Raw genomic sequence first — 18,314 nt, 5'->3', positions numbered from 1 at the left:
AGGAACATCGAAATTGTTGAGAATGAAGTCCACATAAATAAGAGGAGGGATTTTGCATGTGCTTATATGTAATTGCACTATTTCCCATATTACCAATTGGTTTTTTTGTGGAACCTCAACTTTCTTCATGGTATCAAAGCAAGTTATGTGTGACACCTAGCGGCCACACGTGCTCTACTTCACCCAATCTGTATTGTCCACGTGTTAGGCTTGAAAATTGGTCACACGTGAGGGAGCATGTTGAGAATGAATCTCACATTGATGGGAGAAATGACCATACATGTACTTATAAGTAATTGAGTTACTCATCATATTGTCAATTGATTTTATAAGGGAACTCCAACTTTTTTTAGAAACTATTGTAGTCTTTTTTTTTTTTTTTGTAATTCATGTGTGACTAAGAGCATTTACCTTTGCACTCAAGATTAAGCTCGGCTCTCCCTGCCCCCACTATAGCTTCTACATGAAAAAAATATGTGGTCCTTTTTCCCAACATGGGAAACACATTTGAACTCATCAAGAGAATTAACAAATCGCCTTATCCTTTAAGTCTAAATTTTAATTGAATGGATGTGCTACCTACACACTCATTTTTATTTTTCTCATACCCTTTTAATTTTTAGCTACCGAATCGAATGAATTGAAGAAAATCAAAAGATAGAATTTACAAGTGATGTGTAAGAAGTAAAAAAAGATGTATGGATAGCATATCCCTAATTGACTTGTGCCCCCATCTCTTTGATATTTTTGGGATGTGGTCCTAATAATTCTTAATCCTTATTCAGGAATTGTGCATATTATTCACTAATGCAAAATGAAAATTTTAATTAATCAAGATCTTAATAAGGAGTTTTTCCCTCTCAAACCCTTTGAAATCTTCATGAATGGCTTTCAAGACCAGGAATTGGAGTTTTGCAGCGCCTAAATTTGAAGTGATACCATCACGAACTTATGAAAATCGAACTTTAAACCTTAATTTCTTAAATTAATATGCCTAATGGCGCTAATTAGTCTACACAACTATCTCAAGAGTATGTTCAGACCCACTAGGCCGGTTCAAAGAGATATTAGAAGAATTTCACACATCACACTGATAGCACACTCTTTTTTATTTCTCGCACACCTCTTGTTAATTTTTATTTTTTTATTTTCTTCAATTTATCCGATCTGATGGCCGAAAATTAGAATGATATGTGAGAAGTAAAAAGAGGTGTGTGATAGCACACCTCATCGCACTATATGTCCACTTATATGTAAATTTTCCATTGCTAGTTTATGGCCTTCGGAGTGGAGAAGGAAAGGAAGACAAAGAACGCAGAGGGTGGAAAAGGATAGAACTGATTGCCTCATTTTTCGTCTTTACATTTGGTTGCCAAATTTTCCAGAGAGGGTATAAGGTAATGATTCCATACAGTATTCCCCACTTCATTTCGAGTTACACTCGTGTACGGACTTTGTAGGGGAGAATAATTGTTAGTGCTCCAAATTATATTAATTATATTTTTTGCACTTCTTAAAATGTCAATAGCAGCTCTCCTAAAAAAATTTATATATATCGTTTCTTTTAATTTTCTAAAGGTTTACGACTTTTTATTGTTTGTTAAAGGAATTATAAAAAATAAAGAATGAAAAGAAAAACAAGGTAAGATTTGAGAAGGGGATAGAACAAAAGTTCACAAAACTATGAGCTCGTTTAGAGAAAATATTTTTGAGTTTCAAACCGCTTAAAGTACTTTTTACAAGAATCGTCAGTTAGTTGCTTCTCTTGAAAAAGACTTCAAGTGATTTTCTTAGATTAGTTTACATTTTTGTCACTTAATACTACAATCTAGTAGTATTCTCTCTTCACTTATAAGTGAGAGGTTTTAGGTTCGATTCTCGTCAAAAGTGAATTTGAACCACATTATTGCTAGTCCATTATGAGACTTAGTCTACCTCCTTCCTTTGTGTAGATAAAATCGTTTGCTCAAAAGAAAAAAAAAACAGGTTAGTTTACACTTTTTTTTTAATAGAAAAAGACTTCATTAAAGAGAAAAACCCCTAAGACAACCAATTCAGGTACAATAAAAAAGAAAGGCCTGACAGACCTCCAAAGAAGAGTTCTATCCCAAACATTAGTTTACACTTTTAGGTTGAACCAAAAACATTTTCCGTTTGTATTCTTTAAAATGTACCCCTTCTCTTTTATTTTTCTTTTTCTTAAAGAAAACCAAAAAAAGTCCATTTGTTTATATATATCATCTCAACCATCCATTTTATAAGGTCATGGTTGCATCTTGCATGTGAACCCCACATATAAACTTTTTGTTTTTTTTAACCAATAATATTATCTACACTAAATAGGTGTAAGAGTGGAATAAGCCTCACATTAGGCTAGCCATAATAATGTGGTTCAAATCGACTTTAGTGAGAATCGAACGTAAGATCACTTATTTACAAACGAAGAAGAATACCACTATACCGTAGTACTAAGTGACAACCCCACATATAAAATTTAAACAATATTACTTTGTAAAATTCACATAATCAATCGTAAGAAACATATTGTTAAATTTTAGCTTAACCACAGAAACGGAGAAGCCATGGACGTTACGTATATATGGATGCATACATGATAACTTGTACATTATAATTGATTCGACTACCAAATTTCCATGTGCATCAAAGTATACAATGCATCATTTGACTCATATAATCACATTGAATTCTTGTCATGGGACAAATATTATTGCTTTTGACGAATGGTTGAGATCATGACTTCAATTCCTAGAACCCTCGACAGGCAGAAAACATATATAGCCTTTTTTTTTTTTTCTGGTGGTGCAAGCCTTTGATGATGTGAATGCTTGACAATATATGTGTATGATGATTTTATCTTGCATGTTATGTCATGTATTTGTGCGATGGTTTATGTTGAACTATTGGTAAGTATATATAGCTAGCCATGAATTAGGTAGCACCCATGTTTTATTTATTTATTTTATTTGAGCGACATTCTTATTAATTTAAATTATAATTAAAAAAAATATGAACTTGAGTGCTGAATTGAAAAACATTATTCTAGTCAACTTAATTATACTTAAGGACCCTAATTTTGACCGACTAATATTTCTAAGTTAGAATTTAGACGTCGGTGCCGATCTTTTCGGAATCGTGATGTCAAGAAATGAGAGATAATATTCTTTCATCGCATTGAGATCAATGCAAAATGATAATGCAACACTATGTACTATATATGCATGATTTTATTAATTTTTTTATTTTTTATTTTTTAAAAAATGAAAATAAAAACAATAATTTTTTAGTTTTCAAAATTTAACTTGATTTTGAATTTCAATTTTAATTTTGAAAACAAGTATCAAACAAATTTTCAATTAAAAGAAAAATAACTATAAAAATTTAAAACTGAAAACTAAAATGATTATCAAACACGCCAAGACAGATCGCAAATTGGTATTGGCAATTTACCTGTCCAAATAGCACTGGAAATTGAGGTTTTAACTGAATCGTCCAACCCAAATCTAAAATTGTTTTGTTTTGCATGTCCTACACATTATTGCATATTTGCATATGCTTCATCATTAAAAGCATCACCATGTATGTCGTGGTCCATCATATTCATAGTACTTTGGTTGAATAGTGTATTACCCTTGTCTGAGGTTATATATGTGATCGTAATGTTAGCTATATTCATTCAATGTACCTCACTTTTGTAATATTTCCCATAATTATTCCTCACAATATTAACGATCTTCAACTACACAAATTATGGTCTGATTTGGTATTGAGGTGATTCTGAAAAAAGCTGGTATAAAAAAAAGCTAGGAGTTTTTTTTTGTGTTTGGTAAACATTCAACTTTAATTTTTTTTCACAGTTTTGAATGAAAAAAAAAGCTAAAAACAAGAAGCTGCAAAAAACTCAGCTTTGAAAAACCGGTTTTTTTTCACATATGTTTTACATAAAAGTTTACCAAACACTATAATACTACTTTTTTTTTCAAAAGCATTTTTACAAAAAAATTTACCAAATACTCTATAACTTTATTTCACAGCCGCTTATTCTCACAGCACAGCAGAAACAGTTTTTTTTCAAAGCACATCAATACCAAATCAGCTCTAAATGCCATTACCCATTTCTTACATTTTAGTTTATACGAACGATATTCTGTGTGAAATTTATCTAAACTACATATTCAAATTTGAGTAGAGAAAGAAAACTACACTGCTCTAACTTGATTAAGTCCACGTCTTCTTATAAAAGGAAATTGCTGCCTAAATATGTGAAACTGACATTCAAAAAATAGAAGTTTATTAAATATCCCTTCAAAAGGCGACAGACCATCGCTTTAATCTCTTTTTTCCTCCTTTCAACTCCAGATGATCATCATATACGTATTACTCTTTCGTTAACTTTATCTTAACAACGCCATCCGGACCATTCATTCAGCATGATTTATGAGCAGGGAACTTTTGACAAGAACAGCATTTTAGTTTGCAAGGTGAAATGGGGTTTTGTGAAAATTGACTGTTGCATGACATCGAGGGTAAACAGCAACAGCAACAGCGACAACCCAACCAGATACAATCAAACCTAGCCACACCCTAGATTCTATTAGCTCTCAAGAGCCCCTACCTAAGCAAATGGAAGTCTTTTCTTGTTTAATTTGTGGCCAGAACCTGTCTTTGCAATTGGATGTCTATTGACTATAACCTTAATGCGGGACAAGGCTATTGGCGTCCTCAAAGGCTAAAACCCCACCATTTAAGGCGGTGAATTGATGTTGAGCCTTCATCAACTCATCCAGTACAAATGTTAGATCATATAGCCGACTAGGTCTTTTAACTTTTTGGAACATACTTACATTAACATTTAACACGCTTCACTAAAATATTAGACTACATGCACTTTAGTGTACTTAAATTGTACAAAATTTCATAATCGAAACTATTTATTTTCTTAAGTATCATTATTAAAATATCATATGTGCAACAGATCAATCAAATTGGAAATATTGAGATATATGTGTGTCATAAATGCTGTCAGTTCATGAGGATGCTAATTGTTACTAATTAAAACAGTCAATTTGCTCAATATATACTAGTATATGCCCACACAAAAAATGTGTGAAATTTTTTACTTTGGTTGTTAAAATTAAAGGAGAGAGGAAGAGAGAGGAAGAGGGTTCATGAATGTAGTTTTAGTTTTTTTTTTTTTTTTTTTTTTTTGTGGGTTTGAGAAACCCTATTTATTGTTAAATGGACGATCTAATTATAAAATGTGTACAAGAAGAATACGTTAATCACAAAGAAGCGGTTGAAAGATGACTTCATTATCTTAGCCATCCATTTATACTTCTAACAGTTTGAAAGATGACTTCATAATACAGTGGCTAAGATATTATATAAGTTATATAAGACAGTACAGTATTCCAGTTTCTCTAAATTTATATGAAGTATATATCAAAGTTTTGTGGGTGACAGTGATGTATCTGCTGCCAGTTGGGCGCTGCATGCAGCATTTGCAAATTGCAAAGAGTAGTCTCAATAATAGGGCAACCTATTGAAATTGGTCCAACATCGCTGTTCGACCCCACAACAACAACAACAACAAGATCAATGAACTTCTTTGGCTTCCTACAGCAACAGCCGCACGTCCAGCCATTTTTGTATCCATCATTCATTATATTCATGTAGTTACAAAAACGTACGGACATACCGAAAACAGCAGAAGTTTATGTGAAACAAGAACTCATAAGCATTCAATTTAGTTCGAGAGTTGTCGAAACGAAATGATAGAGTTAGGGTTAGGGTTTACATATATATTGACGCGTGCATGCATGCAATCAGAGAAAGACAATTTGGCTTGAATTTGGAATCTTTATCACGTATTCAATCGCTGACGAAAATGCCAAAATGATGTCTAGACATACCGGCTAGCTTAGCTACGTAGACTCTAGTCTCTAGGACCAGAAACTTAAGTGGACATGATGTATATGTGAGCAGAAACATTTTATCGTGCAGCACTATCATAAAAGAAAAACCCAACGAGAAAAGAAAGGGGAAAAAAAAGCTCCTTCTGCCTTTCAATTCTGGCAAACAAAGAAAAACAGAAGAATATGCCTCAAATAGGACAATGAACAGAGCCATTGGATTCATCTGCTACTCTTCCACTTGGCATATGGACTTCTGTTAAAATCCAGTAATTATGGGCCTGTTTTAGTAAGGAAAGAACTTCGGGTTTAGGGGAATGCCATGACCCATTAAGCTAGAACTCCTGAAAGAGGTACTTCTTAAGTTGGGTTGGGTTATTGAAGTGTTTGACAAGTTTTAGTTCCCTTGGGTCAAGGCGAGGATATTCTGTTTTAATATATATTAAAATGTGAACATTCAACCTAACATTATTTACGATTAAAGATACAGTCTGATTATTTTGATGTGTGATTCACACTCTCAAGTCTCAATACTTACAAGGCAGTTTTGGAAGGTGAAGTGTAACTTTGGACGGTGACATAATTGACATGAAACTGCACATTTTTTAAGACTAGTTGGTGAAGAATTGATTTAAGACAACTGTTTTTCTAGCACGCGGTGCTGAACTTTGGCTCAACGCTCCCAAAAAAACCTTTGAAGCGTGCGTGATGAAACCTCTACAAGACTACGCAAGACCAAAGGTCTCTCAAAAGATGGACATTTCAACCTGCAGGGGCCCTTCCTTGAGCTAAAAGACATAAATTAGACTAAAGTGGAACGTGTGTACAGTCACAAAGCCAAAAGGTAGAATAATAATTTGGAAAAACGAACCTTGTATATAATTGTGTGTAGAAAAAGTAGCGAAAGCAAATATCTATCCGTCTAGCTTTACCTTTAGTCCCTTTAAACCCAATTATGGATTGTTATTTTACACCAAATATTCCCTCCTTATCAAAGCTTGTTAATTTGCTTGAGTTGTGACTTTGTGTGGTTACTAGGCATGAAAAAATGTCGGTTATATATGTGTGTCTCTCTTATACTAACCTAGCTGCTACTGCTACTGCTAGAGAAAACTGTAACATGGCTTGTTAATTTGCTTGAGTGGTGACTTTGTGTGGTTACTAAGCATGAAAAAATGTCGGTTATATATATATGTGTGTCTCTTGTACTAACCTAGCTGCTACTGCTACTGCTAGAGAAAACTGTAACATGGCTTCCAGTTACAACTTAGTCCTGCTTATCTTGGTCTTTGCTGGTGCATTTCTCGAATCCAATTGCAAGCTCACTAAAAATTTCTACAAATCCAAATGTCCAAAAGCATTGTCCATTGTGCAAGAAGAAGTTATAGCAGCCATAAAAAATGAAACCCGTGTCGGGGCTTCCTTGCTCCGTCTGCATTTCCACGATTGCTTCGTAAATGTAAGTATATACCATCATTTAATGTGCTCATTGAGCCATTCTTTAACTGAAGGGGGATGGCATAATTTCTTTGTTAAATCTCAGGGTTGCGATGCGTCGGTGCTGTTAGACGATACTTCAAACTTTGTTGGTGAGAAAACAGCAGTTCCCAACAACAACTCCATTAGAGGATTTGAAGTTGTTGATGGAATTAAAGCTAAGCTTGAGAAAGCATGCCCTGGAGTGGTCTCCTGTGCTGATCTTCTAGCTCTGGCTGCCCGTGACTCTGTAGTTTATGCAAGTAACCTATCTTAATTTCTTTCAAAAAAATGCACAAGCATAATTGGTTACAAACTTTTAGCCAAAAATATAATGCAGCAGACTCTAAACAGACAAGAAACCTTTCAGTGTCTCTCAAGTTTATAACCAGTTCATTTGTGCATATTTCCCTAATTTCGTCCACCAAGTTCTCAAATTTGAAGTAACACTTTAATTAATCTTCTTCATTGGCATCTATTTTTACATGGAAATACTTGGATTTGCAGTTAGGGGGTCCTTCATGGAAAGTTCGTTTGGGAAGAAGAGATTCAACCACTGCTAGCAGAAGTGCTGCTAACACCTCCATTCCTCCACCAACTTCCAACATAAGCGCTCTCATTTCAAGCTTCTCAGCACAAGGCCTCTCGTTAAGGGACTTGGTCGCTCTTTCAGGTTCTCATACTATTGGCCTTGCAAGGTGCACATCATTCCGCTCACGTATCTACAATGAATCCACCATCAATGCTGCCTTCGCCAAGTCTTTGCAGGGAAGTTGCCCGAGGAGCGGAAGTGACAACAACCTTGCAAGCCTTGACCTCCAGACCCCAACACATTTTGATAACTTGTACTACAAGAATCTGTTGAAAGAAAAGGGACTTCTTCATTCAGACCAGGAGCTCTACAATGGAACTTCTACGGATAAACTGGTTAAGAAATATGCAAATAACACCTTTGTATTCTTCAAGCATTTTGCCAAGGCTATGGTCAAAATGGGAAACATTGATCCTCTTACAGGAAGTCAAGGCGAAATCAGAACCAATTGCAGAAAAGTGAATTAAAATTTTACAACATGGAATCATACAAGTGTGTAACTAGTCTTTTTTTCTACGACAACAGCAAGGTTGATGTGTAGCTCTGGGTCTTCGAACAACAACAGCTGCCAACTCTACTCTCGCATAAAGTGAAAAGAAGGAACCTGGCCACTGCTTTCTTATACCTAAGTTGTCTCTGAAATTCTCTTTTGTTCTGAGACAAGTTGTCACTCAAACTCTCTTTTGGCAAAATGCTTTTTGTTCATTTTGGCATTCGTTTTGTTTGGTTAGTACAGAGTTTCGGTCACGTGTGTGTCATTTCAAACAAACAGAGGAGGAAATACCACTAAACCAATAGTCGACTGGTTAAAATAAGACCGAAGGGAAATAAAATCCAATTTGATTCGACAAGCGGAGTAAGGGAAAGAAGTTATAAGTCACAAAGAAGTTCCGGATGGAAGCCCTTCGTTGTTAATGGTGTCTCTATTGCATGGCATTTCCCACGACATTTTCACAAAACAAAGGGGGAAAACAACCATGAGAAGATACAATTTAATTGGAGAGTGCAACCCGTAATTAATTTAATTGAAGAATTGGTCAAAATGTAATAATTTATCATATGGCTTGCACTTCAAGCAGGCTTAACCTTTACATGGAGGTGGATTACAACACAAGGTAGGGTTTCAACTATTATATAAAACCAAACTCCAAAATCGTTGTACATAAAACCAACCAAAGAGGAGGAAACACCACTAAACCAAAAGTTGGTTAAATTAGACGAAAGGGGATTAAAATCCAGTTCGATTCTACAAGCGAAGTAAGGGAAAGAGTCACAAACCGTTTCGTTGTTAATGGTATCCGTATTGCATAACATTTCCCCAACATATTCACAAAACAAAGGGGAAACAAAATATGAAATCAAAAGGAAATAGACAAATGGTGAGGCTTAAGTAGGCAGAAATCCTAAATGTAATTCCAAGAGTGGACAACCATTGATGCAGACTAGCCTAACTGACTTGAGATCTCACCGCAGACTTCCAGATTTGCTACAGTCCAATTGATATCTCGAGATTCCGAATCTTTTCCAAGACAAACCATGTAGTCTGCAAAATCAGGCAGCATGATAACATAATCATTACTAATAAATAGATGTGTGCTTGTGCTTGTGCTTGTGTTTGTGTTTGAGAGAGAGAGAGAGAGAGAGAGTACCATGATAGGAAGTGCAACACGGCTAAAACATGTGGGGAATCCAGTAAAGAAGCCAAGAGGACCTCTTGATTTTAGAATTGCAAGGGCACAATCCAGAGAGCTAGCATATCCAGTTTCTTGTCTGACTATGCGAATGTGTTTTGAGGGTAAACTGCATGCTGCAGCAAAGAATGCTGACAAAGCACTTGCACCTGAACAAAAGAACACAATCAAAATTACATAACACGTAAATACAAGAGAGAAAGGGAAAAGATGGAACTGAGATAAAATTGGCAAGGGGGAGCTTTTACCCAATTGTGCTTTTGCTTCACTAAAACCACAAGACTCCCTGAGATAATCAAGGCTTGGATTATATGATGCGAGCATGCCCATGTCCAACCACATCTTCCTCTTCAGAAAAGGACCAACATAATTCCACATTTCTCGAAACAAAGCTCTCTGGGTTGCCATAGTACGGACAAATGAAAATACGTATCTGTAAATAGGAAATCGTTCGGTTGATTGATGACAATTATACCCAAGATACCCAGAGTATAATGGAAAATTGATCAATGCTCCAGTTGCTCCAACAGCCAACCCACAAGCAGCCTCTTGACAAAGAGTGGGTGGCATTCCCTTGTTGGTAGCAATTGCTTTATTTCTCAAAATCCTAGCAAAAAAGGCCAAACAATCAAAAGTTTGCAAAGTTGTCCACTTCTGAATCTAAAACCAAATAGTTGATGCAACATTAATCCATCATATTACAGAACAAAACATGCATATGCTACCATCATGCCTCTTCCTACTTAAAATCAATTGCTCAAGAGCTGGACGAAAATTTATAAAGAGAAATCCCAGATGGCATCAGTCAGTCCTCAAATCAACGGGAAAAAAAAGGATTACATGAGCTCAAGAGAAACTCAAAAGATATCTACACTTCAATCTCCATAAAACAACAAAGCTTGTAAATTCTTGAATTAAATAACAAACTACAACAACAGTAAAGAATTTACTTTGAGAGGAAAAAATTTATTTACTTTGAGGGTTCTAGAAAACTTACTCATACAATCCCAATTGCTGGCTCACCGTCAACACATGAATGTAAATCGCCCCGGGAAGAATCTGCAAACAACAACGAAATCTAACAACATTCATAAAAATGCATGTTAACAAAAATGATTTAAATGCTCACAAATCATAAATCTCTGCTAACCCATTTCAATTTCAACATCACAATAGAAATCCCAACTCGGGAAATTTAATTTTTTTTGCCAAATAAAGATAAATTGCAGAAGAAAACGCAAAAAAAAAGCTTCCAACTTTCTGAGGAAGCGAACAAAAGGAAAAAGTTGGAACCTTGGTATAACCGTGGAGCATCGGAATCTGGCGACACTGAGCATACATACAGCTCTTGGAGTAGTAAAGGGAAGCCCAGGAGCCCGCAAGAACGCCGATAGCTCCGCCGTTGAGGAAGGGTTTGATAGAGGGCCAATGCTGCCGCCACCGTGAACAGATGAAAAGGGGGTTCGAGGGATCAGCAATGTCGGCTTTGTCCTTCCTCTTCTGGCGGTGTTCTTCCATGATCAGACCCAGCTCCTTGTTCACGAGCACGTCTTTTGGGATTCCAATGGCTGATCTCAGCTTCTCCTCCATGATCTTTTGTGGTGTTCGCACAGATGCTCTCTCTGTGCTTCTCTCCCGCCTTAAATCCCTTCTAAGGCCATTTTCAACCGATCTGTCAAAAAGGTTATAGGGCTAAAAATAGATTAATATGATACGAAAATTATCTCTAACTGAAGGCTAGGTCAAAAGGTTTGTTGGTCTTATTGGGCCAAAACCCCTAAATCAGGCCAGTAGGCTAGCCATTTCCAGCCAACCAACTAACCCTCCAACACCAGAATGTCAAGCTTGACATTTTGTCAGCCCTCTAGTGCCAGAATGTCAAGCTTGACATTTTATCAACCCTCCAACTTAGCCCATTTGAATGTCAACGGCTACTTGGCATCAGGATGATGCCAGCTAGCAATAGCTAGCTGACGTCATACTGCCGTCAGGTTATCGTTGGAATTAAAATAAAATTTCTAATTTTTTTTCGTATAAATACTTAAGTTATTCGTATACAATTTCTCACATACTTTTCACTTTAGCGACACGTGTCACTCGAAATCTTATCCGAAAAATTATTGAAATTACATAAAGATAAAAAAATATGGAGAATTACTCATGTTAGCGATATGTGTTACTTGAAATCCTATCCAAAAAATTATTGAGATTATATAAAGATAAAAAAATCCAGAGGCTTATTCATTTGGCGACAAGTGACACTCAAAATATGTCCGAAAATCTTATTTTAATATGGTAATTTAATTTAATTAACCATATATTAATTCAATTAAAATAATAACTCTTTGACCCCCTCAAGTAGAGATGATTTTTTGTCAAGGGGCTATGTTTAGCATATGGCCCTTTGGCCTTTTATGTTGAAGATAGTATAAAATATGATTGACATTATTCATTAAAATATAATTTATTGCAAGGCTATAAGGCTAAAGGGAACCCTTTGACCCTCTTTCGGTTGGAGATGGTCTAAGTTCTATATTATTACTATATTCGACTCTGGATGACCTCGCCCTTGTATTTATTTAGGAAATGACTATTCATTCAGTCATTTTTACTTTTATACACTTTTATTAATTTTTTTTTACCATTAATCTTCTTCCATTCATCAATTTGATGATCGGAAATTATAAAAAGAGTGTGAAAAGTAAAAATAAGTATATGGATAGCACTACATTTATTTAATATTTAACCCTCATTTAATAGTTTTACTATTGACGTGTTAAAAAAGGCTAATTTGTACTAGTCTTACGTGAAAAATTATTAGTGATGATACTCGCCATGATCGTTACATGCATGATACTAATTATGCGGTTAAATTTATTCCCGATTTTAGTCTAAACCGAACTTTTCATTTAAAGTTTTAACATATGATTTCTAAGTCCAAAAACTACTTGCGCTACAAATCTACTATGCACTCAAATATTATAAATGTTTAGGGCATGCACTGATAAAAGAAAAAATTCGTAACCTTATTTTGCGGTTAAATTTATTTCGATCTTAGTCTAAATCAAACTCATTTAAATTTTCAACATCTGACTTATGAGTCCAAAATCTACTTGAGCTACAAATCTACTGTGCCTCAAATATTATAAATTTTTGGGCATGCACTGAAAAATTTAAAAAAAAAAAAAAATTGGGAAGTTGGAAAGATACACCACCATTCAAGTCTGTGCATTATATAATGTCAGTATGTCACCAACATCCAAGACCAACTCAAACCAATAAGGCTCTCTGCCTTATGAGGGTTGGAGATGGCACGTCTATCGTATGCAGCCTTACCCTTACTTTACAAAGAGATGGTTTCCACAACTCGAACCCGTGACCCTTCCAAAACCAGAATATAAAAATCATCATGTAACAAAGTATTAACTACATTGGAAGAGGCATGAAACTATCCAAATTACAGAGAAGAAAAAGATGAAGGTTTAGAAGGAAATCAAATCTTGTATTAATAGTTGAACAGATTACAGAAATTGAGAGAAATTCACAATTTACACTAGCCTACAAAGTAACTAACTCTAACCTTCTAACAAACTCTTCCTAATCCAACTACAACCATTCAATCATAAACCAATCTCCACCATACATCTGTTACAGCAAAGATGCAAAGCCATGCATGTAAAACTACACATTTAACAGTTATGCTTCCACTTGCATAATCAAATCAAATCAAATCGGATGCAAAACTTAGTAGGTTAAAGAGACGCTACAAAAAAGGGTCGACAGGGACCTCGAGTGATGGTTCCAATTGTCACTTTCGTGGAACCTTTACACTTTCTCATACTTTCTTTCATTTACTTGCTTAACCTTCCTCTCTTCTTCATCTCGAGTTGACTGTACACAGAGATAAAAGAATTCTAACTATCAAGAACTTACAGCGATGTAAATTGGCGAGCGGTGGTAGTTACATCAGAATTAGTCGGTTGCACACTCTTGTGACTATATAGAGAACACCATGGGTTTTGGCTCCCTTGCTTTCTATACGATGCACTATATAGCTCTTCCATTTACTCTAATCAACTGAATCGACTTCCTCTTCTGACAGTTCAAATGCATCAATCTCTGCGAAATATTTTCTCTTTTGTTCAATCTCATCAAAAAAAGCTCTCTGCTTCTCGCAATCCTCTTTCCCAGCTGGTACTGCACGCTGCTTCTGTACACACAAATTTAAAGTGAATAACTATAAACCCAGAGCTTATGGTAAAATGGAACTTAACTTATTTGACCACAGGCTGTCTAGATAGGAAAGTAACAAGAACTAGCTGTTTCAACAAACATAAAACCTCCTAGAACAAACTAAAGGTCCCTTGTAAGTTTGAGGATCGTTTAAACAAGTGAAACGATAAACAGACCATATAACATTAAGTGGAATATTTCCCCTCCCTTTTTGTTTTTTACTAGCATAGAAATAAAAACTAATAGATGATAAAAAAAAAAGTTAACTCCAAAAGTCTGCTGCCGGAATCAAAACACTGAAAGAGAATTTCTCTCTCAAAATGTAGCCCAAACAACTCAACCACACAGTAAAAAACCAATAAATCTTGCCATAGACATACTCTTTGGGTGTCAATACAAAAACATGTTGTTTGATAGGCTTGGGTATATATATAAATTCTAATTCTGATAGCACAATGTTGTTTTGGATTGATATGAAAGCACAACAGAACTGATCAATTTATTGTAGGAACCAGACCCCAAGTCAGATAAAAAGTAGCAGTTTCTACCCGAGACTACAAAAAAGTTACCATGTTAATGTAACAAACCTTTTGGTGAGGAGCCATGGATTCCTTGGACACACTGTTGCATCCGCTTGCCTTTGTTTTTTTCCTGTTTCAAATGGGAAGAAGACATACAGCAGCATTAGCAAAACATCACACGACATGGGAATGACATGTCTCAAATGAGTTCAAGATAGAATTTCTCATATGCATCAATCTATAACGATACCAATACACATGGAATATCAAATTGAAGCATGACAAAGGGAAAATCAGAATGGTAGAGTATATGGTCACACTAAGAAGCAATAGATCGTGTATTTAAAGCTTACTCATTTACGAAACGCAGGGTGTTGCAACTTATGAGTTCCTCAGCAGACCACTAGAGTGATATGTTATTACATTACTCTTAAAATCAATATCGTATTATATTCATGTACTGACAGTCTACAATTTTTTGATGAACAACTTCTTATAGCAAGGCAGCTAAACTTTTCACAACTCCAAGCAATGACATAGTTTCCACCCTTTATTTCCGCAATCCATAGCACTACAAGGAATTAGACACTTACCCAGCATTCCGGGTCTTTGGTGCAGTAGGACAACTCCAAGATCCGTTGTTTTCCTTCCCTTTACCCTCCCCTTTTACTGCAGTATGTCTTCGAGTATACACTGAACAAGGCTCAAGAGCCTCACGATCGCTGGTACCTAAACTCGAAAATCCAAATATACCCGTAAGGTCTCATCCACACAGATCTTTCAAAGAAAATGCATAGATGAAGTATATTCACAGGAGTTAATTAACTTCCTATTGAAGCATAGCATCAAGTTCAATTCAAGTATTCAAACAAAGCATTCAAAATACGCACTCAAATGCAAACACAGAGCAACACATTTCAACTAATATCAATAGATTCAAGGTACGATTAAGGATCGAAACGGACAAATTCCAAGCGACCTCTTGTTCTTCTAGAAAAATCCAGAAACCCTAGATTCCCAAATTGAAATTAAAACCAGAACAAAACAGAAATCGCAATAGAAAGCGGAGAAGAGAAATTACCAGAAGCGGAGGACGAGACGGGATGAGGGCGAGGAGGAGTGGAGGGAATCGGAGGCGGAACTACGGAGGGCTTAGGGTCTAAAGCGGAGAGGAGGTTCCCGGTGACGGAGGCGAGCTTGGGATTCTGGCGTTTGAGCTTGACGGTGGAGGCGGACGAGGACTGCGAAGAGGTGGCAGTGGCTAGGGTGGTGGAGGAAATGGTGTTGGTGCAATCGGAGAGAGGGTTTGGGGCTCTCAGTCTTCTTCTGGATGGCTCAGCTTCCATTTCTTTTTTCTGCTACTTCATAATTTGCTTCTTCTTTCTTCTTCTTTATATATGAATGACTCAGTGAGTGAGTTGCGAGCACGGAAGAGTGTGGCGGAAGCTACTTTTGGAGTGGCCGGAAAATTCTGTTTCGTCGTCCTTTCTTTACCGAGTTACGAGTTAACTCGCAACTCGTAAGTCGGTGTTCCGGGTTATGGGCATAATCAAGGTTGGGTTGGGATTGCGGCCCATTAAAAAACTGGGCTGAGTTCCTTTTTTTTTTTTTTTTGTAGAAAAATCTTTGGGCTGAGTTGAGTTGGTGTCTTTTGAGTCATTTGAACCGAAAATCGAGTAGAGCCAATACCAAACCGAACCAAACGTTTGGAAATATTTAGGGCCTGTTTGATATTCTACTTAAAAAAAATTATAATTCTTAAAAACACCTTGGATGAACTTCTCTCAAAAACAGTTTTTTTTACAACCCAAAAACTTGTTTGGTATCTAACCTGGAAACTATTTTAAATCTTCAAGGATTTAGGCTATATAACCCAAAAACTTGTCTGTACAAAACCATTAGGTGGTAGTGGCTGAGGGAGGATATTAAGGTCTGTCGAGATCCGAGAAGCGACCCAAAAAATAATCACCAAGACCCAATATCTTAACGACTTGATTTGGAATTCTCAATTTCACAATTCATACTATGAAGTCATGTTGTCTTCAGATGGGTTGCTAATTTCAAATATTGCCATTGAAATTGAGCAAATTGAGTTTGAAATAAAGCTTTGGTAATGGTGGGGAGGTGAGTTTGGGGCTTGCGGGTGATTAGAGTGAGAGGACGATGGGTCAGGGATGGTGGGAAGAAAATATCTCAATCATTGGAAAGATTCATGTCACGGTCATCGGAACATCTCTCTTAACGCCGGAAACATGTCTCTCATCACCGCCAGTTACTCTTAGTTGATGTTTGGTGTCATTGGCCTCAACGCCAAGGTCCTGCAGATGTTGCAAAGAATGAAGAAAAAAAAACAATAAAAACGTACTTTTGTTGTTCTCATATTTGAGGCTAGTTTTTGAGTTATTTTTTAGTTCAAGTTTTGCAAAATAGACTTACCAATCAAATTTTTGAGTTGTGAATTGAGAAATAGTTTTTGAGTTAAAAACTTTGAACTCAAATAGAATACCAAACAAGCTCTTATGTTTTTTGGGATTTTTATTTCAATGGTCTTTGAAATTGTTTTGACTCCTCACTTTAGTACTTTGAATTCAAAATTGATCAATGTCGTTTTTAAATATAAATATGTCACATCGATGTGGTCTTTTTTTTTATCTCAATTCTATCAAATAACTTGTTAATGTGATGACGCGACACATATGTGTAGCTCATGTGGCTTTGGTTAAATGATTGAGATTCATATAAAAAAAAGTGAACGAAAATCATAATTGATTAATTAAAATCTTAGGGTTAGGGTAATTTTATAAATTTTAGAGGGTTGGTGAAAACATGAGATATCTCCAAGGGTGTTAATTAGTATCTGAAAATATTTCGCCAAAATAAACAATTCGGACGTGTCCCAAAGATTTGCACTTTCTCCATGAAATCCATTGGCCTTGATGGTTTCGTCGGCAAATTCACATTTTCTTTGGTTTAAATAATCACACATGTGCTTATTATCAGCAGATTCCATACTTTTGTCTCTAACATGGGCAGTTAGAGCAAACTCAAAACAAACAAAACCGGAAATTATGATTTTCCCAAATTCTAAGATAGTTTTCTAGGTGAGTATCTTATATTCGGATTATCAATCTATTTCTGATATAATACGTATAATGTACATAGACTCATAAAATATCACCACATCCTTTCATTGAAAATTCAAATTCCATTCAGACAAATACATTGAGATTATGAATTTATTTTTTGTTATAATCAAGGTTCTAAAAGACGTTAGGAGCTAGTCGGGTGACAGTTGGGGCCGCCTATTTTTTGTTATAATCAAGGTTCTAAAAGACGCTAGGTACTAGTTAGACGGCAGGTTGGGGCTTAGCCACTTAGGCGGCTAGGCGAGGGCCTAAGAGAATTTAAATAAATTTATTATATATTGTATAAATAAGTGTCTATTTATACTTAAAGAATCACATAATATATTGGGATACATAAATTACAAAATAAAATGACATATGGATTATAAAGTATTAGAACATATTGAAAACACAGAGAACAAGCATATAATGAGTGTTTATCCAAGTATTCAACAAGTTCTTTACATTGTATTGGCAAAATAAAATGCAAAATGAAAATTACCAATTTTATATCTATGTGAGAGTTGCGACCTAGGCGAGTTTAGGCAAGTTAGGCGGGCACCTAGGCAGGCTAGACGGACACCTAAGTGGATCTAAGTGAATTTTCTTAATCAACAAACGCCTAAGGACTAATTGGAGTGGTATCCAACTGCCTAGCGCCTAGTTAAAGGCTTAGGCGGTGCTAAACGGAAATTTTTAGAACAGTTGTTATAATACATGTAATGTGCATAAATTCACGAAATATC

General features: G+C 35.8%; 3 protein-coding genes across 3 annotated transcripts; 1 reads left to right on the top strand and 2 right to left on the bottom strand.

The window, feature by feature from the left end:
• The first annotated feature begins 6,784 nt into the window (after positions 1-6,784).
• On the top strand, positions 6,785-8,703 carry LOC103432891 (peroxidase 4-like). Its single transcript, XM_029105960.2, has 3 exons — positions 6,785-7,389; positions 7,474-7,665; positions 7,914-8,703. Exons 1-3 carry the CDS (start codon positions 7,123-7,125, stop codon positions 8,463-8,465), a joined length of 1,011 nt encoding a protein of 336 aa, XP_028961793.1. The 5' UTR covers positions 6,785-7,122; the 3' UTR covers positions 8,466-8,703.
• A 398-nt stretch (positions 8,704-9,101) lies between these two features.
• Positions 9,102-11,442, bottom strand: LOC103432892 (mitochondrial dicarboxylate/tricarboxylate transporter DTC-like). Its single transcript, XM_008371102.4, has 5 exons — positions 10,983-11,442; positions 10,687-10,748; positions 9,938-10,296; positions 9,648-9,838; positions 9,102-9,541 (listed from the first exon to the last, which is right to left on the bottom strand). Exons 1-5 carry the CDS (start codon positions 11,277-11,279, stop codon positions 9,485-9,487), a joined length of 966 nt encoding a protein of 321 aa, XP_008369324.1. The 5' UTR covers positions 11,280-11,442; the 3' UTR covers positions 9,102-9,484.
• A 1,728-nt stretch (positions 11,443-13,170) lies between these two features.
• Positions 13,171-15,994, bottom strand: LOC103432893 (uncharacterized). The gene is made up of 4 exons (XM_008371103.4): positions 15,525-15,994; positions 15,037-15,172; positions 14,510-14,573; positions 13,171-13,899 (listed from the first exon to the last, which is right to left on the bottom strand). The coding sequence occupies exons 1-4, from the start codon at positions 15,787-15,789 to the stop codon at positions 13,759-13,761; spliced, it is 606 nt and encodes a 201-aa protein (XP_008369325.1). The 5' UTR covers positions 15,790-15,994; the 3' UTR covers positions 13,171-13,758.
• Positions 15,995-18,314: the final 2,320 nt, after the last annotated feature.

Source organism: Malus domestica, chromosome 07 (genome assembly GCF_042453785.1).
Source record: "Malus domestica chromosome 07, GDT2T_hap1".
In the NCBI taxonomy this organism is placed as follows: domain Eukaryota; kingdom Viridiplantae; phylum Streptophyta; class Magnoliopsida; order Rosales; family Rosaceae; genus Malus; species Malus domestica.
The sequence above is the reverse complement of the archived record's forward strand: the minus strand, read 5'-3'. Positions and strand labels throughout refer to the sequence as shown.